The sequence below is a fragment of the Heteronotia binoei genome, chromosome 5 (assembly GCF_032191835.1).
Source record: "Heteronotia binoei isolate CCM8104 ecotype False Entrance Well chromosome 5, APGP_CSIRO_Hbin_v1, whole genome shotgun sequence".
Classification (NCBI taxonomy): domain Eukaryota; kingdom Metazoa; phylum Chordata; class Lepidosauria; order Squamata; family Gekkonidae; genus Heteronotia; species Heteronotia binoei.
In genome coordinates, this window is record NC_083227.1 from 33,827,421 (window position 1) to 33,849,476 (window position 22,056).

Below are 22,056 nucleotides of genomic sequence, written 5' to 3' on the forward strand. Positions count from 1 at the left end.
TGCTCCTCTTTGCAGAATGCCATAAGTGCCCAAAGGTCTCTTCTGAGCCCTACTTGTAGTAGGGGTATGATAGAATGACCATATCACCCACATGTAGAGATTAGTCTATATGCCATATTAGTTGAATGAAAGTCAAAATTGATTAAGGCTTGCACCATATAATTTATATAGAAGTTAAATAGCGGTGGAGTGAGGATGCTTGTTTCACACCCTTCTTCCTTACTTCACACTTCTCTTCCTTGCTTCACAAGAGTCAGTGGACTCTAATCTGGGAGAACTGGGTTTGATTCCCCACTTCTCCACATGCAGCTGCTGGAGTGACATTGGGTCAGTAACAGTTCTTGAAAGAACTGTTCTCTCAAGAGTTCTCAAAGAACTCTCCTCTTAGCCCCACCTACCTCACAGGGTGTCTGTTGTGGAGAGAGGAAGGGGACTGTAAGCTGCTCTGAGACTCCGAGTGAAGGGCAGAATATAAATCCAATCTTCTCCTCTTCTTTTTTTTTGTTATGGAACTGTGTGTGTTATGTACCATCAAGTCACTTTCAGTTTATGGGTACCCTACAAATTAAACATCCTTCTCTCAATTTTCCTATGGGTGCATAGGGAATGTTTCCAGGGGTTCTGAATGTTATTAGAGCTACTTTCTCTCCAGAAAGATTTGTCTGTCCCTTTCTGTTTCTATGTTCCACCTGCAAGTACAGACTTTTTTGTTTTGTCCGGCATTCTCTTAGTGTCTCCTCCTTTGTGCCGTTTCAATAGTTGTTTTTTGTTTTTCTTTGTGTAGTTTACCTTTTTTAAATACTTGTAATTATGTATTTTTGTTTGGCATTAATGGTTTTTAAGATGTTTCTATTGGGTGCTTTAAAAATGTTAGCCTCATTTGGGACACTGATGAGGGCAGGAACGTGGGGTATAAATTTTGTATATAAACAAACAAATTTTATAGTCTTCAGGGGTGGAGTTCTAGCAGAAGCTCCTTTGCATATTAGGCCACACACCCCTGATGTAGCCAATTCTTCAAGAGCTTACAAGGCTCTTTTTTGTAAGGTCTTGGAGGATTGGCTTCATCTGGGGGGTGTGGCCTAATATGTAAGGGAGCTCCTGCTAGAATTCCACCCGATAGACTTAAATTACTAACAGGCACTGCAACCTTGCTGGCTTGATCCCTGTCACTGACCTGTGAAAGATGACCACATTGATCATTCCCACCAACTCCAGTCTTGCCCATGACGTGACTCAGAGCAACAAGAATGTGTCACAGGTGACTCTTTCCCCACATCGTTCTGCAAATCATGGTGATTATTACTCTACTCCCCGAAGCTCAAGGCATTTTGTTTCCAAAGATGGTCTTTGGAGTCAATAGTGTAAACACCAGAGCCAAAAGCATAAATGAGGCCATTTCTTGGACTGAGCCTGAGAAAGACTCCTGTGTAAATACCTGCTGTGCTTCTGTAAGGGTGGCCAGAACATCAGGGCCGTTGAGAACTATGCCACTTTGAGATTTAATATCACCATCCTTCAGACTTGAAGAGATGGCTGACCTCCAGCTGTATTGGTGAAGTCACAGCACCCATGCTCTTGCACAGGAGAAGAGTAGCTTCTCTTGTTAGTTGGATGTATAGCTGAGAGTAGTCAAAGTAGGAAGCAGGGTTATTTCAATCATTCCTGATATGATACTGCTACTTCTACTTTTTTTGCTGCTGCCACTTTATGCTCCTGGCAAGAGAGTGAACAAGAGAGTCTCAGTCATTCTGAAAACCAATCAGCCTGATCCACTGAATTATTATAAGCTGGGAGACCACCTCATTGATGGGATCATATCTACAACGAACATTATATTTTTACCGTATGTTTTTAATCCTGTACCTCCTAATACCAGTTTTCTTGTGTAAGTAATCATGGAGTGATATCTCTCTATTGCTTTGATTCACGCTTTCTGCATAACTTTTCCTACTATGGACACTCTTTTTTTCTGGGACACATTCCTGCTAATTCATATTTGTTGTTCAATCTCTGATTTGCATTGGGGGGAACGTCAGAGCAGTGGGGATGAGTGAGTGGTTGAACAGTGGTAGCACACCAGGGAGGGGCTGTGTCTCAGTGGTAGAGCATCTGGTTTGCATGCAGAAGGTCCCAGGTTCAATTTCTGGCTTCTTCAGTTGAAAGGAGCAGGTAGCAGTTTATGTGAAAGACTTCTGCATGAGACCCTGGAGAGTTGCCACCAATCAATATCTGTATCAATACAAGACAGCTTCAGGAAATCATGAGCATGCATAAACACCGAAGGAATAGCCACTGATGGACCTCTGCTCCATATTTTTATCTAACCCCCTCTTGAAGCTGTCTATGCTTGTAGCCGCCGCCACCTCCTGTGGCAGTGAATTCCACATGTTAATCACCCTTTGGGTGAAGAAGTACTTCCTTTTATCTGTTTTAACCTGACTGCTCAGCAATTTCATCGAATGCCCACAAGTTCTTGTATTGTGAGAAAGGGAGAAAAGTACTTCTTTCTCTACTTTCACCATCCCATGAATTATCTTGTAAACCCGCAGTCGACGTTTCTCCAAGCAAAAGAGCCCCAAGCGTTTTAACATTTCTTCATAGGGAAAGTATTCCAACCCTTTAATCATTCTAGTTGCCCTTTTCTGGACTTCTTCTAATGCTATAATATCCTTTTTGAGGTGCAGTGACCAGAATTGCACACAGTATTCCAAATGAGACCGCACCATCGATTTATACAGGGGCATTATACTGGCTGATTTGTTTTCAGTTCCCTTCCTAATAATTCCCAGCATGGCATTGGCCTTTTTTATTGCAATCGCACACTGTCTTGACATTTTCAGTGAGTTATCTACCACGACCCCAAGATCTCTCTCTTGGTCAGTCTCTGCCAGTTCACACCCCATCAACTTGTATTTGTAGCTGGGATTCTTGGCCCCAATGTGCATTACTTTGCACTTGGCCACATTGAACCTCATCTGCCACGTTGATGCCCACTCACCCAGCCTCAACAGATCCCTTTTGAGTGCCTCACAATCCTCTCTGGTAATCACCACCCTGAACAATTTAGTGTCATCTGCAAACTTGGCCACTTCACTGCTCACTCCCAACTCCAAATCATCCTCTAGCTAGTAAATTTTGAGACATGAAGTTAACATATCATATGACAAAAAAGGGTTGGTTTTCTATAATAACTTCAACTAAGAGGCCTCCTCTTTCTCTCACTCTTTTATTTTAAAATCATAAAACCAGACATAGGTCAAGGGTAAGACCTTCAGTTAAGCTAACCAAAGTGGCAGAAAGAGCAATTTCATCCCAACCCTGCTGCAGCCTCCTGACTCATGTGGCTATTAAGCCATGGGAGTCCTGTGAGACTTCTGGGAGATGAAAAACGCAGGAAAGATTGACAGCTGTCAGCGTCTGCTGCTGATGAATCATGGAATACAAGATGCAGAGCTCTTTTTTATTTTTTAGAAAGCAGGGATTTGGCATGTTTCTCTGGAATGGAAAATGCAAATATGACACACATCTATTTTATTGCAGTATAGGAGACATACAGTATTGGTACATTTTGCCCTTTTTGTTTGCCATTCATGAGATCAACCAGAATCCCAGGCTCTTGTCCAACATCACACTTGGTTACAACATCTATGAGAACTATTTCAATGAAAGGATGACTTCTCATGCCATGATAGACCTTCTTTCTATTGGACAGAAGAACATTCCCAATTACAACTGCAGAGGACAGAAGAATCTGCTAGCTGTGGTGGAAGGAACTGGCTCAGAAATCTCCAATCAGATTTCAACCATGTTGGGCTCCTACAAAATCCCACAGGTATGGAGTATTTGTGTGGTGTGGTGTGTGTGATCTGGATCTATCCTAACAACGTACATTTTTCTGAACTGTTAATACATTTAAGGTCAAGCTAAATTTATTTATTTACACAATTTATACCCTGACTTTCTCATCATGGTTATGAGGGTAGCTAACAGATTTAAAACTTTCGTAATAAAAACATATTGTATAAACCACTTCAATCAAATAAAAATACATAATTCAGACATTTAAAAACAGGGTAGGAAGGAAGGATGACTGAGGGCAAGCCACACCCCCCCAACCCCCCAACCCCCCCAAAAAAGCCTTCATCCGTTGGTGGAAGACGTCTACAGAAGGGGTCAGGCTACTGTGAGGAGGGAGATTCAGAATTTCAGTGCCATGACTGAGAAGGTCCTCTGCCTGGTGCCACCCACCTAACCTCAGAAGGTGGGGGCACACAAACTAGGACTCTGGAAGATGACGATAGCAAAGTGGCAGGTTCATATGGAAGCAAGAATTTCGAATGAGGAAATAGCCAAGAGGGTGACTAGCAAGGCAAATGACAACCCCAGGAAGCAATTAAGATTGCAAAAACAATCACAGGGCTAACCACTCCTGAACATGTTTGGTAGAATCCAGTTCAAACTGGGGGAGGGGAAAGGTTGTCACTGACAAACTAAAAAAGAACAGATCTGTTAATGTATCTCCAAAACTTTTTACTACCTCGTCCTTCAAGTTAACAAATGTCCTGTGATTTATCTTAAATTCCAAACAACATCCCAATCTCTTCTTCTGCTTACTAGGTCAGTTATGGTTCTGTTTGTCATGTTCCCAAGGATAAAACTCAGTTCCCTTTTTTCTATCGGATGGCCACAAAACAAGAATCCCACTACGGGGGGATTGTCAAACTGCTCCTGCATTTCAGATGGACGTGGGTTGGTCTCCTTGCTCCAGACAATGAGAATGGAGAAAACTTCATGAGAACTTTCACACCGTTAGTCACCAGGGGTGGTATTTGTGTTTACTTCTCTCAAAAGATCCCCACCTTTCAGTCTCGACTACTGGACAATCTGAATAGATTCCTTAAGCAGAGAACATGCAATGTGGTTGTTTACCATGAGGATTCTTACTCCATGATAGTCCTAGGAACCTTGATAAAAGCATTTGAGAAGGAATTCAATTTTATTATCGGGAAAGTTTGGATCACAACAATTTTGCATGACCTCAGTTTGACATGGTTTTACAAAGTCTTTGGTATCCATGGCTCATTCTTTTTCATCCAGACAAAGGAAACGACAAAACATTACACTTTCAACTCTTATCTCTCTGATATCAATAAAATTGGGAAAGAAGCATTTCACTGTTTATATTCAAAGCACAAGTTATCTGTGAAAGGCTGGACACGATGCAAAGAGGAGGAGGAAATGGAGATGCCATCCAAGGAGCTGCTGGATAAAATCCTGTCTCAAGATAACTACGGCATTTACAAGGTTATCCAATCCCTGGCTCATACCTTACATGATGCATACACGTCCAGATCCAATCAGATGATGGTGGTGAATAGAGAACGAATTAGACCTCAAAGGCTACATCCATGGCAGGTATTCTGTTTCCTTCAATTTCCCTGATAATTATTATCGATAGTTCAATTGTAGATCCACATTAAAACTGATGACATAAGTTCTGCACAAATCCAGGCAGTTTCAGTCTGACAGCTGTGTAGTTCATGTTCCCCCCTTTTTTGTGCACTGAGTCTTACCTTACTTATTTAGTTCAACCGGGCAGCTGTGTTGGTCTGAAGCAGTTGAACAAAGCAGGAGTCAAGCGGCACCTTTAAGACCAACCAATTTTTATTCAGAATGGAAGCTTTCGTGTACTCTTAAGCACACTTCATCAGACAAGGAATCCAGCAGGGTGAGCAAAGCCATACATAGCTGACCAGAGCCATACATAGTTGGTAGGCAGTGGTACCAGCTATGTATGGCTCTGCTCAGCTATGTATGGCTTTGCTCACTGTGCTGGATACCTCATCTGATGAAATGTGCTTAAGAGTACACAAAAGCTTATGTTCTAAATAAAAATTGGTTGGCCTTAAAGGTACAACTTGACACCTGCTTTGTTCACTTACTTATTTGGGGCGAAGAACTAGTTGCTTGGCCATTGTAACTCATTTCTTAGGCTCTATTGCTACAGAAAGACCTTGACTACATGGGTACCCCTATAGACAGGGACTCTTCATTGGTCACTTGCAGCCCTTCCTGCCTTCCACTGGCCTGCTGCTGTGAAAAACCTAACTGAAGTCCATCATGGAGTCCCATTCACTCGGCTTTGGCCCTTCCATCTAGTAGAGCTTAAGAGACGATTCATGGTGAGAGTGTTGATGGTGGGCATGGGTCCATTCTAGCTGAATAATATCACTTCCATCCCAATTATGGTTAGACAGTTGCAGGGATACAATCATCCTTTTTTGAACACAGGAAGGGGCTGCCACATTTCCATGTGTGGCTTTGAGGAAATGAACAGTAATCAGTGAATTCTTCAAAACCAACAGGAACATCTAGAACCCTGTTGTTGAACAACTATATCTTTCCGTTCCTGTGACCTGTTAGCATCGGAAACGTGTACACTGGATTAAAACAAGTAATTCTTAACACTAGAAGCTTTTATTTTCTGATAAAAGAACTTCCTTAAATATATTTGTGCAAAACAGATGCATTTATGGGGGCTTTATACAGACTATATGAAAACGAAGCATAAAGGCAAGGTAATTACAGAGAACTTGAACTAGATGACGTGCATTTTATGTTGGTTTTTTTTAAAGTAAAGATGTTCTTCATCATCACATTTGAGTAACTTTATAAAGATGAGTTTGTTCAAAACCTGAAATAAAACTTTACAATAGACTAGCTCTTTTAAAGTACTTCAGTTTCCAGTGTCACTCTCCTTGTTTCTTATAATTGGGGGAGCATTGACAACATGGGTGGAACATTCTGGCCTTCCAGCAAGATTCACAAGGAAGCCTGGGTTATAGACGTTGACCACTTCTGATTGACTCTAATTCTTGCTCTCATGAAGCACCCTTCCAGAATCACTGTCACAGCCAGCAAAGAGCCATTATTTTTAAGAGAATCATGTAAACATGATGGGAGTGAAACAAACTGTGAAAAATCCTCCCCCCCCCAAAGGAAGAAAGAATTCTGGATGAATCTGGTAGATTGAGGTTGGAGTGCTACCACTTTGGGGGACTGTATCTGCTATCCCTGATTTTATTAAACAAAAAAAAATCAAGTCCTATATACAACCCCTTATTCTTTAAACGGAAGCTGTCCTGTCACATTCAAAAACTGGCTCTTTGTGCAAAATTATTAGATTTTTTTTAAAGGTGGTCAGGGTGGGGTGAGGAAGTCACACTGGCCCAACAAGGCTAACAGCCTTGTCAATCACTGCTCCTATGTAACATTTTCATGAATAGACAGCTTATCTAAAACAATCTGAAGTCTGAGGCAAAAGATATAAATGGTGCTGTCAATCTGAGCACACTAAAATATATATTAAAAATGCCACTTGCTGTTTTTTTATGATCTCCAAAATGCTTCACCAATGGCAACAGTTACCATGTTACTATCACTAAAGGCTGAAGACCAACAGAGTTTTATTCAAGGTATAAGCTTTCGTGTGCAGGCACATTTCTTCAAATGAAATGGAAGTTACCAGTCCATACATATAGGTAGAAAGTGAGCTGTAAATTAGCATACAACATAATGAAGATGTGTGTCCCTACACACAAAGCTTATGCCTTGAATAAAACTCTTGTTGGTCTTAAAAGGTGCCACTGGGCTCAAAACTTCATTCTGCTGCTTCAGACCAACACAGCTACCCACCTGAATCTACCTGTAAATCCAGTCTACCCCCACCCAAGCCAAACAAAAATAAGAGACCCAGAAAGAATCCTCAGGGCCATTGACAGTCTGTGTGTCTGGGGCTCCTGTGCATAGACTGCCCCCCCCCACCCAGTCCGAGGAGATTCAGTCCCTTTTTAAGCAAAGTTACACCTTTAACCAGGGGTGGAATTCTAGCAGGAGCTCCTTTGCATATTAGACCACACACCCCTGATCAGGGCTTTTTTAGTAGGAAAAAAGCCCAGCAGGAACTCATTTGCATATTAGGACACACACCCTGACATAACTATTGTTTCACACAGGACTTTTTTGTAGAAAAGGCCCAGCAGACACTCACTTGTATATTAGACCACACCTCCTGACACCAAGCCAGCCGGAACCGCATCCCTGTGCGTTTCTGCTCAAAAAATAGTCCTGCCCCTGATGTAGCCAATCCTCCAAGAGCTTACAAGGCACTTTTTTGTAAGCTCTTGAAGAATTGGCTACATCAGGGGCATGTGGCCTAATACGCAAAGGAGCTCCTGCTAGAATTCCAGCCCTGCCTTTAATCATGTTGAGGATTATACTGTACAGAGTCAAATGATACGGTTTCCTGCATTTTCTTAATAACTGTTTTATATCATTCCAGCTTCATCCTTTCCTTAGAAACATGCAGCTTTACAATATTTCCAGGGAGGGAGCTCATATTGATGGGAACAGAGACCTTGCAGATCACTTTGATATTATGAACTGGGTTGCATTTCCCAACCAGTCCACTGCTAGTGTGAAAGTTGGGAATATAGAAAGACAGGAGTCTTCAGACGTAAAGCTCACCATTAACCAGGAAGCCATTGTGTGGCCCAGTTGGTTCAAGCAGGTGTGAAAACTAATTTTTAAAAAAAAAAAAAAATTAACGTTTAACGTTAACTTTTACCATTCCTTTTGGTTTAATAATGTGTTGCTACTATATATGGCACATAAGAGATATATAAAGGTTACCAAATATTGGCTAGGAACTTTAAAATAGCTAGTCCAGGTGTGTCAAACTCATTTGTTATGAGGGCCGAATTTGACATAAATGAGACTTTGTTGGGCCGAACCATGTGTATCTGATGGGAAATACATGTTAAATTCAGAGGCTTGGAGTGGCAATAATTGGAGTCGAGGCTTAAGCTTATCAAAAGAAATAAAGTTTACTAGAAAACATCAGGATAGGGTACTTGGGATAAAACAGAAAAACAATTTAGCATATCAGCTAGTCTAGCTATGTCTGTCCTACATGGCTACAACCCCTTTGTCTCACAGTTCTTCTTCCCAAAGAGCATTTCGCCAGGAAGAAGAGCAATTCAGCTTGCATACAAGATCAAAGCATTTCACACCTAACATCCTTTCTGACCAATGTTGTGTTCACATCTTTCGCGGGTAAAGAAAGATTCCGCTTACAATTGGGTTTAGGTTACAATATATCACTTCCTCTGTCAGGTAAACAAACAGTTTATAATGGCTGGAATGTACATAGCTTGTATTCCAACAAACCCCTTCTCAAGTTATGCAACATTTCAGTCATTAGCAATTTCAATCAAGTTCATACTTTCACGTAGTCGTTCAAACTTGAGTCTGTCGAGCGGCTTCGTCATGTTGTCAGCGATCATTTCTTCAGTAGGGCAGTATTGTAATTCAATCAGTCCTTCTTTAATCATCTCTTGCACTAGTAAACACTTGATGACAATATGTTTGTTGTCTAGTTTTATGTTCTCAGCTTTGCATATGCTTATGCATGCTTGGTTATCTTCATACATGAGTACTGGTTTAGGTTCCTCTATTCCAAATTCCTTAAGAAGAAAAATAATCCATTCCAGTTCATTGCATGCCCTTTGAGCAGACACACATTCAGCTTCAGCAGTAGATTGAACTACAATCTTTTGTTTCTTAGTGTTCCAGTCAATCACACTATCTCCATAGAAGAATACATTTCCACTTGTTGATTTTCCATCTCCTTCATTTCTCCCATAGTTGGCGTCCATGTAGACTACTAGTCTTGGGTTGTCACATGCTGAAATTAGTAATTTGTAGTCAACAGTTTTAGATAGGTATCAGTTTTAGATAGTTTATGGCATTCCAATCATGGTAATACAGTGAACTTGTCTTTCTACTCAAGATTCCAACAGCAGTAGAAATATCTGGTCTCGAGATTCTGCTTAAGTACAGTAGTTTTCCAATTGCTTCTCTATATTCACGATTGTTTTCAAGAAATTTTCCTTCTTGCAAAGTTAAGTATGCTGGATCAAGTGGCGTACTAACGTTTCCATGTTTCTTTATTCCCATGGATTCAATAAAATCCATAATTTTGTGCTTTTGGTTCAGCACAAAACTTCAGCTCTTTCAATTTGTATTCCAAGGTAATGTTTTATGTCTCCCAGTTGTTTGACTTCCACATGTTTATTTAGCTCATCAGCAATTTCTTTGATGACCTCCTTGTTGTAGCAACACATAAAATCAGATTGTCAACGGAAGTCAATATGTACTGGTATTGTCCATTTTTTAGTCTTGTAAACAAACAGGGTTCTGATTTCCCTTGTTGAAATCCTTGCTTCTTTAGTAGTTCTGTCAGCTTATCTGACCAACCTCTTGCAGCTTGTTTTAATCCATAAATTCCCTTTTGAAGTTTACACACAAGTTTTTCCTTTCCAACTTCTTCAAATCCTTCAGGTTGTTCCATGTAGATTTCCTCTGTTAAGTCTCCATTGAGGAAAGCTGTTTTAATGTCCACGTGTTCAACTTGCATGCCTCTGGAGGCTGCAATTGTTAGAAGTATTCTGAACGCAACATGATTTATGACAGGTGCAAAAGTCTCTGTATAGTCAATTCCTTGTTCTTGTTTGTATCCTTTTGCTACTAAATGTGCTTTGTATCGATCCACACTTCTATCAGGATTGTATTTTACTTTGAGTATCCATTTACAACCAATAGCTGTTCTTTCAGGAGGTAAGTTTGCAAGTGTCCAAGCTTGCTTGTCATATAAAGACTTCATTTCATCATTCATTGCATCCATCAATTTCTTTCTTTCTGGATCGGGTAGTTGATTTATTTCTTTCCAAGTTGAGGGTTCTTTGATAGGTTGTACTGTTGCACAAATTCCAAGTCTTGGTGGTGGTACACCTTTGTTGCTCCTTGCTGACTTTCTCACAGTAACTGTAGTTGTCTCTGCTTCTCTTGGACTTCCTGCTTCCCCTTCTGATTCATTGCTTTCTTGTGAAGGTGGACCTGCCTGCTCACAGGTGGTCTCTGCAGGTTGCCAAATAGCAAATTCACTGAAGTTAAGATCTTCTATAGGATTCTGTACTGTGGATTCAACTTGCATAGGAGCTTGCAAAACACTGTTGCCATCTATATATACCACATTGCATTCTTTGACAGTACATGCATTAGGGTCTAGGATTCTGTATCCTCTTCCACCATTAGCATAGCCCACAAGTATACCAAGTTCTGCTCTGGGGTCTAGTTTTCCCCTTTTCTCCTTAGGTACAAACGCGTATGCTTTGCAACCAAAAGCTCTTAAATCTTTCAAACCAGGTCGTTTGCCATACCAAATCTCAAATGGCAATTTATTAGTCACTTTGGATGGAATTCTGTTATGCAGGATTTACGGCTTCACCCCACATATAACCTGGCAGTCTAGATTGCATTAGCATTGATCTGGCCATTTCCATAATTGTTCGGTTCAGTCTCTCAGCTGCACCATTCTGCTGTGGTGAATAGGGTGTAGCAGTTTTATGTTGAATGCCTTGTTGTTCCATTAACCTTTGGAACTCACTGCTACTGTATTAAGTTCCATTGTCTATGAACAATACTTCTGGAACTTTGCCAAATTTATTTCTCACAGCAGCAACATAGGATTAAGTTTGTCAAATACTTGATCTTTGCTTTTAATTAAGTAGACATAGACATATCTTGACTTAGCTTCTATAAATGATAAAAAGTACTTGCTTGCACCAGCCGATTCTTTGATTGGCCCTGCAATATCTGAGAATACCATCTCTAGAAATTGTTCATTGTGTACAGTAATTTTGCCCGTGTATCTTGGGGCGGTATCTTTTGCCTTTAAACATATATCACAACCAGATTGCATTTGATCACAATCAATAACATCAACATTACATTCTTTCAACAATTTTTGCAGCTTTGCACACTACGGTGCATTGTATTATACACTGGCCCAACAACATTTGTTACATCAGAAATATTTTCAGCATCATTTTGCATATCATCATCATCAACATTATTACCAACAAGCTTTAGATAATGAAGACCATTAACTACATCAAGCATAAGTTCAGTTCCAGATTCAGGATCAACAATATTTCCATTTTCCTTTCTGAGTACAATCTCATGATTTCTTCTGATAATTCTTTGTTGAGACTAGGTTGCGGACTGCCTCAGGGGCATATGCACACTCTGTTAGTGTAACCTTTTTAATTTCTTGACTTTCATCCATAACATTTAAGGTTACATTCCCACTTCCTTCAACTTTCAATATTTGTCCATTGGCTTGCTCTAATTTAGGGCAGTTGTTCTCATCCAATTCCACAAAAGATTTATTATCTTTACAGACATGAAAATAAGTTCCAGAATCTATCATCCAATGATTCTCAAGATTTGCATTAGATTCAGTAATTGCATATGTAGGATTCCTATCAGACACATTCTTAGCCTTGGTGGCTGGCTTTGAAGATTTAAAACCACGTTTTTGTTGGTTGCTATTCTCCACTTGCCCTCTGGGTGTCGCTGCTCCAGTAGAAGCATTTGCATTTTGATTTTGTTTTAATTTCTTTCTACAAGAATATTGATAGTGTCCTCTCAAGCCACAAAAATGACATATAATTTCATTTTTCCCAGGATGCACTCTAAGTACAGACATCTTATTCTCAGTTTCAAAAAGTTCCCTCCTTCTGGCCTCATCTTTCAAGTATTCCAGAATGTAGTCAAGTTCCTGTTTCTCTCTCATCCTCAACAAGGATGCAGTACTTTTATAGCTTTTAGGAAGAGATTTAAATAAAGCAGCTATTACTTCTTCATCTTCCACTGTGGCTCCAATTCTCTTAAGCTCTGAAACCACTTCCATTATCTGATTCAGATGGGTAGCCATTGAATCTGTATTATTCATCTTAAAACTGTACAGTTTTTCTCTGAGAAATATTTTCCGAGTCATAGAAGGCTTAAATGATTGCTTTTCTAAGAATTTCCACATTTCTGCACTAGTGCCACAATCCAGGACTCGAATAAATTCCTGTTCTGATATGGCATTCAGAATTATTAATTTTGCACGATTATCTTTAATATAAAAATCTGGGATTTCATCCTTTTTTTTATTGAAAACTGCTTCGTAGCAATTTTTTTCATGAAGGAGCAGTTGCATTTTCATTGACCAGAATCTAAAATTGCTTGCATTTAAGCATGGAATTTTAACATTAATCGGATCAGTACTCACGACACGTGTCATTGCGTTTCCTTGGGCGTCGTTCCTTACAACAGCTGATGTTGAAGGATTTTCCTCTTGTGTGTCAGACATCCTTGAATTCAGGCTTCAGCAGGTCAGCAGGAGAAAGCGGCCCTTGAGGAATGCAGTGCTTCCAGCTTCTAATTGAAATGCAGATTCTCACTCAGCGGCAGCAATCAAAGGGATTAGGCTCCCGGCGGGTCCTTTGTTCCTCTCGATCTTTCCAATAGTGAAAAATACAGCCTTTTCAAACAGCTTCTGGTAACTTTAAAATACTTTTCACTGTCTGCCTGTTCTGACTTTAAAAAATCACTTTCCAATATGCCAAACTCCAATATAAACCATGCTCCACGGCTACCAATTTGATGGGAAATACATGTTAAATTCAGAGGCTTGGAGTGACAATAATTGGAGTCGAGGCTTAAGCTTATCAAAAGAAATAAAGTTTACTAGAAAACATCAGGATAGGGTACTTGGGATAAAATAGAAAAACAATTTAGCATACCAGCTAGTCTAACTATGTCTGTCCTACATGGCTACAACCCCTTTGTCTCACAGTTCTTCTTCCCAAAGAGCATTTCGCCAGGAAGAAGAGCAATTCAGCTTGCATACAAGATCAAAGCATTTCACACCTAACATCCTTTCTGACCAATGTTGTGTTCACATCTTTCGCGGGTAAAGAAAGATTCTGCTTACAATTGTGTTTAGGTTACAATACATCACTTCCTCTGTCAGGTAAACAAACAGTTAACTCTATAATGGCTGGAATGTACATAGCTTGTATTCCAATAGTATCATAAATGTAATGCCAGGTAGCGGACATATAAACTTCATAAAGGGCACAGACACACAATTAAAGATTTTTTTTTGCTTAAAATAAAACATGGTTAAAATATTAGCCCACTTGCTATATTTTGTTTTACAGTCTCTGATAAATGTCACCTCCTGCTATGAATTATTGCATCAAAAACTGCAGACAATGTCTGTGCTGTACCAGTCTTGAATATGTGCTGTTCAGGTGTGCACATCTGTAAGTTGCAAACCTACTTTTGATTCATTGACATACATTACAGACATCTCATGGTCAATGCTTTGAGCCTAAGACCCAGAGGAACATGAAGTAGCTGGGCATTTTGAGCTTTTGTACAGAAGTTACTTCAAATACTAGTCAAGAATATGTGAAGGCACCATGGCACAGACTGAGGGCTATGTGCTTGTCTACAAAACTATAATTTTCCCCAGAAAAATGGTTACAACTAAAAAAAATACAACTTCCCCCCAAAAAACAACTACAAGAACAGAGAGACAGCCATATACAGTGGTCAGTGTCAGCCTACTATCTGGGAAGTCTAAATTCAAGACACTCTATCAAAGGAAAATGTGAAAGAAAAAATAAGGAAAATTTGCTGGGTAAACCTGGGGTGGAACACACTCTCGGCCTAATGCTGATATTTCTCTTCTAAATAGTTCACATGCTTTCCTGTTGAGAAAGACTGGAGGGCATGAGTACAGTGAAAAAGAGAAGGGGAACCCAGTTACAAGCCCAACAAAACTCTCTCTCTCTCTCTGTAAGCAAGGCAAAAAGCTCATACCTTCACTAAAACATTGCCAGTCTTAAAAGCATTCTTTGTAGCTCTCCTGATGGTGGGGACTGGGCAAAGGTAGCTCTGGCTCTTTCTTTCCTTCCCCAGGGTACAAGGAGGGGGAGGAGCCTCAGCCATTCATTAGAAGGAAGAGAGGCTTGTCTCAGTAGCTCTGTGGAGTAATTAATTGAGCCTGGCAAACTAGCCTGATAAACTGCGGAGTGATTAATTGAGCCTGAGCACAGCTATAGTGCCAAGCTCCCTCATTGGCTGAGGCTGCCCCTCTCCCTTTGGGAAAAGGGAGGCAGGAGAGGGAAAGGCTGCTTTGCTGCTCTGGCTTATCAGGGGAGAAACACAAAATGGTGACCGAAAAAAGCAGGCAAGGAAAAATGAAGCAGATGACAGTCAGTTGCTGGAGGGTCTGATTGGAGCCCTCTGTGGGCCTGATCCAGCCTGCGGGCTGTATGTTTGACACCCCTGAGCTAGTCTATTGTCTGCATAATGATAGTGTTTGTAAGGGAGGCGGGCGGGAGGGGAAGAGTTGCCATTAAGATGTCAAGCAGCAAAGTGCCATTGCAGAAAAGCTCTTTATCTCCCTCACATAGTTCCCCCCTCCAGTGATCCATCTTGAATGCAAGATCTGCACAACGAAAGATGTTCCTTTCATACCTGAAATGTTATCTGCATGCCATAACACCTGCTTTTCCCCTTTGATCCACACTTTTCTGGGAATTATGGCATCTGGGTCCTAACAGGCATGTCACTCTGGCTGCTTTCAGGTATCACAATAAACAGTATGTAGCGCAAATATTGCAGGGTGGGGGAAGTCAACTCAAGAAATGGAGTAGTGGAATGGTTTTAAACCCCAACCTCAAAAAGCTGTGGGCTGAACACGAATCAGGGCCCTGTAGCTGCAATTTTAGTTTAAAATACAAGTGGAGATTCTTCATGGATCTTCTATCATCAGGTATAGTTTGGATCTAATTTCCACCAGGAGCCCCATAGCATAGTGGTAAAGCTGCAGTACTGCAGTCTGAGCTCTCTGCTCACAACCTGAGTTCGATCCAGGTTCGGTTCAGGTAGCCAGCTCAAGGTTGACTCAGCCTTCCATCCTTCCGGGGTTGGTAAAATGAATACCCAGCTTGCTGGGGGGAAAGTGTAGATCACTGGGAAGGCAACGGCAAACCACCCCGTAAAAAGTATGCCATGAAAACGTTGTGAAGAAACGTCACCTCAAAGGTGCTAGAAGGGAAATAAAGAAAAGTCCCGTATGAAGACCGACGCTGTCCTTGTGCTATGGGAGAGGTGGAGTCGATGACTCATACGTTTTTTCAATGCTCTTTCCACCAGGTACAGAGGGATAGGTTTGTTTCCCCGTTTGTAGTTAAACCAATGGCAGACGCGGACGAGGCATGTTTGGAGAAACTTTTGGTGGATGCAAGTCCAACTATCTCTAGACAGATAGCCAAATTTTGCCATTATCTTGTGAAGTTCCATACTAAGAAACAAGAAACTGCATGTCTTGTATGATCTCTTGGAATTTTAGTTTATAAATGTTTTTATATACTCTGACTCACCCCAGAGTCAGAAACGACTGGTGCTTGCACACGGGACTACCTTTACCTTTTAATTTCTACTAAGACAAATACCTATGACTTTTTTTCCTGGATCCTCCTTGTCTGTCTGCTTTAGACCCTGCCTCTTTCTAGGTGCAATGAACACTGTCATGCTGGATATGCCAAAGTGATTCAGCAAGACAAGCCTTTGTGCTGCTATAACTGTGTCTCATGCATGGAAGGGACCATCTCCACGCAGGAAGGTAGGTGGCTCCAAAGGAAAGGGAACAGGACAAACATTCAGATTCTACAGAATTTTCAAAAAAACATTTTCAGACTTTGATTCCTTCTTGGTTTGTAGATTAAGAACACAAGGAGGAGGAGCTGCCATGTACATCAGTCCAGTGATCCATCTAGTTCAGTGATTCCCAACCAGTGGGTCATGACCCAGAAGTGGGCCTTGAAGACTCTAAAGGGGGGGGGGGGCAAAGGCGAGCCCTCTCAAATGACCACTCCTAATTGTGCAGGGGGGAGAATCTGTCTGGTAACTAGTAACTTTATGATAGTAGCTAGAAGAGCTGGAGTGTCAATAGAAGCTTGTTGGTAAATGGAAAAGCAAGGAGGAGAAAAACAGGTGGCAGTCCTGGTTGCAAACCACTGGCTGAGGTTCAGCCGTGGATGGGTCAGCATACCAAATAAATTTGGACTTGTGGATCACCATATCAAAAAGGTCGGAAACCATTGACCTAGTTCACCCATCCTGTTTCACACAGTGGCTTATCATACGCCCCTGGGACACAGAAGCCAAACCCTCCTCAAGCAGTGCTATTCATACAGTTATTGCTTCTGAGCATGAATGGCTAATGGCCATTGCTGGTCCACTGGTTCATGAATTTGTCTAATTTCCTATTACAGCTAACTTAAACTTAACTTAATTCCTCCCCCCCCCCAAAAAAAGCTGTGGGCTGAACATGAATCAGGGCCCTGTTTGAATTTTAGTTTAAAATACAAGGGGGAATTCTTCATGGATCTTTTATCATCAGGTACAGTTTGGATCTAATTTCCACTAGGAGCCCCATGCCACATAGTGATAAAGCTGCAGTCCTGCAGTCCAAGCTCTCTGCTCATGACCTGAGTTCACAACTAACCTAACTAACTTAAACTAATTTCCTGTTACAGCTAACTTAACAAAACTTGTTATCGATCCCTGGCCCAAGGGAGGCAAGAATGAAAACAACTCGAGAAAGAGCCTTCTCAGTTGCTGCCCCTCGATGGTGGAACCAATTGCCTGAGGTTAGAGCCTTGCAGGACCTTGACAAGTTCCACAAGGCTTGTAAGACGACTCTGTTTCAGTTAGCGTTTAACTGAAATGCTGACCACCCACCACCAAGATGCTAGATCCAATGGATGCTAAGATCACTGAACGCCATCTTAAAACCATATTGAAATTAGCACCAAATTATTTTAAACTGTTTAATGCTTTTAAATGTAAATGTTTTTATTGTAAGTTATGTGTTGTAAGCTGCCCTGAGCCTGCTTTGGCAGGCAGGGCAGGATATAAATCCAATAAAATAAATAAACAAGTGGCCATCAGTACATAGCCTGGTGGGGAATTACAATTAATAAGACATTAATCCATTCATTGCACAGAAAGTCAGAAGACTGCTTAGGTGGGATAGAAGCAAGACCGCCAGTTCTGGTGGGGAATTAGCACTAAATGACTTGAGAATATTTGAATTAGGCATTACAATGTATTGACTAAAAGGCTGAAAGCCCCTTGTTAAAGAAGGCAAAACACCTTCTGGAGACTAGAGGAAGGGTACGGGTCACAGTCTGAGGTAAAATATCTCTGGTACCTGGCATTAAATTTTATGGCACACATGGCCTAGCCCAACAAAGTGACTTTTATGTCAGATACAACCCTTGTAACAAATGAATTTGACACCTCTGCTCTAGACAATCCAGCCCCACAATAACTATTCCAATGGATGACTCCTCACGGCTCTAGGCAGAAGACCTGATACAAGTAATCCTTTTCTATTAGGGTGTCATGGATTCAGTCTAGGACTTTATCCATCTGAAGAATGTCCTGTACCACTGAAATTCAGCCCTATCACCATGATGCACTGTCTTCTTGGTGCTTGGGGGAGGGGGGCACAGTGGGAGGGCTTCTAGTGTCCTGGCCCCACTGATGGACCTCCTGATGGCACCTGGGTTTTTTGGCCACTGTGTGATACAGTGTTGGACTGGATGGACCATTGGCCTGATCCAACATGACTTCTCTTATGTTCTTATGTTAGTTTTTATCTGCCTACTTACTTATTCATGGCTCTTGGAGCCCTCATTTCTTAGATGGAATGGAAAACTTGTGAAATGTAATCATATCAAAAATGTAATGTAGATATTAGCGATATCTAAAATCAGACTTTCTTTTTCAGATGCAAGCCATTGCAATAAGTGTCCAGAAGATCAGCATTCAAACAAGGACCGCAATCAATGCATTCCCAAGTTGATAACCTTTCTATCCTATGAAGAACCTTTGGGCATCCTTCTATCTTTCTTTGTATTCATCTTGACCCTAATGACAGGTTCTGTTCTGGGAATCTTCATTAAATACTTAGAAACTGCCATCGTCAAAGCCAACAATCAGGATCTCTCCTATGTTCTCCTCATCTCCCTCCTGCTTTCATTTCTCTCCTCTTTTTTGTTCATTGGTGAACCTCAGAAGGTAACTTGCCTTCTTCGACAAACTGCATTCAGCATCATCTTCTCCATTGCCGTCTCTTCAGTGTTGGCCAAAACTGTCACTGTGGTGGTGGCCTTCATGGCCTCACAGCCTGGGAGCAGGATGAGGAAATGGCTGGGGAAGAGCTTGGCCAATTCCATTGTCATCTCCTGTTCTGGTATTCAAGTGGGCATCTGCATTCTCTGGCTGAGCATCTCTCCCCCCTTCCCAGAGTCTGACATGAACTCCCAACCTGGAGAGATCATACTGCAATGTAACGAAGGGTCTATCATTATGTTTTACGCTGCCCTTGGCTACATGGGCTTTCTGGCCGTCGTCTGCTTCACTGTGGCTTTCCTAGGCAGGAAGCTGCCTGGGGCATTCAATGAAGCCAAGCTGATCACCTTCAGCATGTTGGTGTTCTGCAGTGTTTGGGTGTCCTTTGTGCCCACCTACCTGAGCACTAAGGGGAAATACATGGTTGCTGTGCAGGTCTTCTCTATCTTGGCCTCCAGCTTGGGCTTACTGGGCTGCATCTTTCTTCCCAAATGCTACATTATTATACTGAGGCCTCATCTGAATAGAAAAGAGCATCTAGTGAAGAAACATAAAAGTGGCATCTGATTCTGTGTACATTCTTTTTTTTTCAGTTATCATGTAGCATTTGATGAAACTAGTGGAATCAACAGAACCTTCTTCCAATATAAGTTGTCTTCCATTGCAGGATGAATCCCTTCAGCAGGAAGGCTCCTTTGGTTGAATAAAGGCTTCATATTTTGTTCAGTGGAATGGTATGATACATTCCAAAGTATCAATACCCAGACTACCATTAAAATGTATTATATTATCATAGCTAATTTCATATTATGCCTCATTGATACTACTGGAGATTTTGTAACAAATGTCCATGTCATTTGCAAGATTTGATTTATATGCCATTGAAGTGCAGCTGATGCAAGTTCCTATTTTATGTCCTGTAGATTTTCTTCAAATAACTGGCTCTTCTTGCTTCCATATCTGCACATATTTGTACAAGTCCTCTTAAAAGCTGCAACAAAGGTGCTTGACCCACTGTTGAGCACACTGAATGTTATTTGATGGACCTCATGATGGCACCTGGGGGTTTTTGGCCACTGTGTAACACAAGGTATTGGACTGAATGGGCCATTGGCCTGATCCAACATGGCTTCTTTTATGTTCTGGAACATATGAACCTGTCTTATACTGAATCAGACCCTCAGTCCATCGAAGTCAGTATTGCCTACTCAGACTGGCAGTGGCTCTCCAGCTGGTTTTTCACGTCTACTTGCCTGGACCCTCTTTAGTGGAGATGCCAGGGACTGAACCCACTATCTTATCCAGAAAAACCCCACTGGAGCAGCTTAGAAGCCAATGTGATTTCTATGCTGAACTCATGAGGCTGACTTAAACTGAATCAGACCCCTGATCCGTCAAAGGCCTACGTAAGCTGGGAGCAGCTCCCTAGAGCCTCATGCAGAGGTCTCTCACATTACCTACTGCCTGATCTCAGCTGTTCCGCAGTGGAAAACCACCAGTACCTGGCATTACATTTTATGACACACATGGCCCAACCCAACAGTGACATTTGTCAGATCCAGCCCTCATAACAAATAGTTTGACACCTCTAGGCCACCTTCCTGCTAGGCCATGGAAGTTCACTGAGTGACTATGGCCAAGTCCCATTCTCTCTGGATAACTTATCTCACAGGGTCGTTGTGTGGATATAATGGAGGAAAGAATGACATAATCCATTTTGGGACTCCACTGAGGAGAAAGCTGGGGTATGAATGAACTGAACACATAAATCTGCTTTTGGCTAGCATTTAGAACATAGGAACGTAAGAGAAGCCATGTTGGATCATATATACTAAGGCTAATAGCATTTTTATGGTGCAGGCTGCAGACATGGCTGTGGCATGTTATTTGATGGTCTTCGTGGTCACCTCATGTAAAAATGAGGATCCCTGTTTTTGTGTCATGGGAGCCATCTCAAAGTGGTAGATCTGTGCTGTTTAGTGGGTAGGTCTTGTATTGTTTCATGTGATTGTGGGTTTTGGTGGAGTCCATGTAAAAATCACAAGGCTCCTCTCTGGATTCACATTTTTGCACCATGGTGGCACCACCAAGCAGTGGATGTGTGATTCTTGGCTTGGTGTGAGTACATGTCTGGGGGATGTCTGAGGCCCATTTGTAAAATGGAGATGAGGGGTCAACTCTGTACGAGTTGACTGTTCTAATATTGACAGTGCCTTTTCCCCCTTTCTTGAAATCTTAGGATTACAGAGGCGATGTATGTAGTATGAAGTGATCTCACAATCTTTTATTATTTCACTTACACAATAGTTTGCATTGCCTTTCCACTCAGCTCAGGGTCCCGTACGTGGCAAATATTAAAACATTTCAAACATTAAGATATTGACCACCTTTTAAAATACAACTACACACACATATATGATTTAAGTTTTAAAAAATATTTCATATAAGAAGAATTGAAGATTTATATCCCGCCCTTCTCTCTGAATCAGACTCAGGGCAACTTACAATCTCCTATATCTTCTCCCCGCAACAACAGACACCCTGTGAGGTGGGTGGGGCTAAGAGGGCTCTAACAGCAGCTGCCCTTTCAAGGACAGCCTCTGCCAGAGCTATGGCTGACCCAAGGTCATTCCAGCAGCTGCAAGTGGAGGAGTGGGGAATCAAACCCGGTTCTCCCAGATAAGAGTCCGCACACTTAACCACTACACCAGACCGGCTCTCTAACACCAAACTGGCTCTCTCTCGAAGCACATAGAGAGGATATGTAATAAAAGTTAGCACTGAAACAACAAACAAAACAAAAAATCTGCAGCCACTGGTGGAAGACAATAGGAGACAAATTTTCTGAAGGGGAGGAGCTCCAAAGTTTCAGCAACACACTCTAGGGGCTGCTGCCACCCTTTTTACTCTCTGGACAGCTGCTCCAAGCTAGGTGCATACTCT

At 41.5% G+C, this 22,056-nt stretch overlaps 1 protein-coding gene across 1 annotated transcript; it reads left to right on the forward strand.

Annotated features, from left to right (window-relative positions):
* Positions 1-3,673: 3,673 nt before the first annotated feature.
* On the forward strand, positions 3,674-19,680 carry LOC132571931 (vomeronasal type-2 receptor 26-like). The gene is made up of 4 exons (XM_060238723.1): positions 3,674-3,835; positions 5,101-5,418; positions 16,468-16,594; positions 18,920-19,680. Exons 1-4 carry the CDS (start codon positions 3,674-3,676, stop codon positions 19,678-19,680), a joined length of 1,368 nt encoding a protein of 455 aa, XP_060094706.1.
* Positions 19,681-22,056: the final 2,376 nt, after the last annotated feature.

What these genes read in the sequence shown, in the direction of transcription:
- LOC132571931 (XM_060238723.1), top strand. Translation starts at nt 3,674, where the DNA reads ATGACTTCTCATGCCATGATAGACCTTCTTTCTATTGGACAGAAGAAC. An exon ending in GCTCCTACAAAATCCCACAG is followed by an intron (nt 3,836 to 5,100) that starts GTATGGAGTATT and finishes TTTTTCATCCAG; the next exon opens with ACAAAGGAAACGACAAAACA. An exon ending in AAAGGCTACATCCATGGCAG is followed by an intron (nt 5,419 to 16,467) that starts GTATTCTGTTTC and finishes TGTCTGCTTTAG; the next exon opens with ACCCTGCCTCTTTCTAGGTG.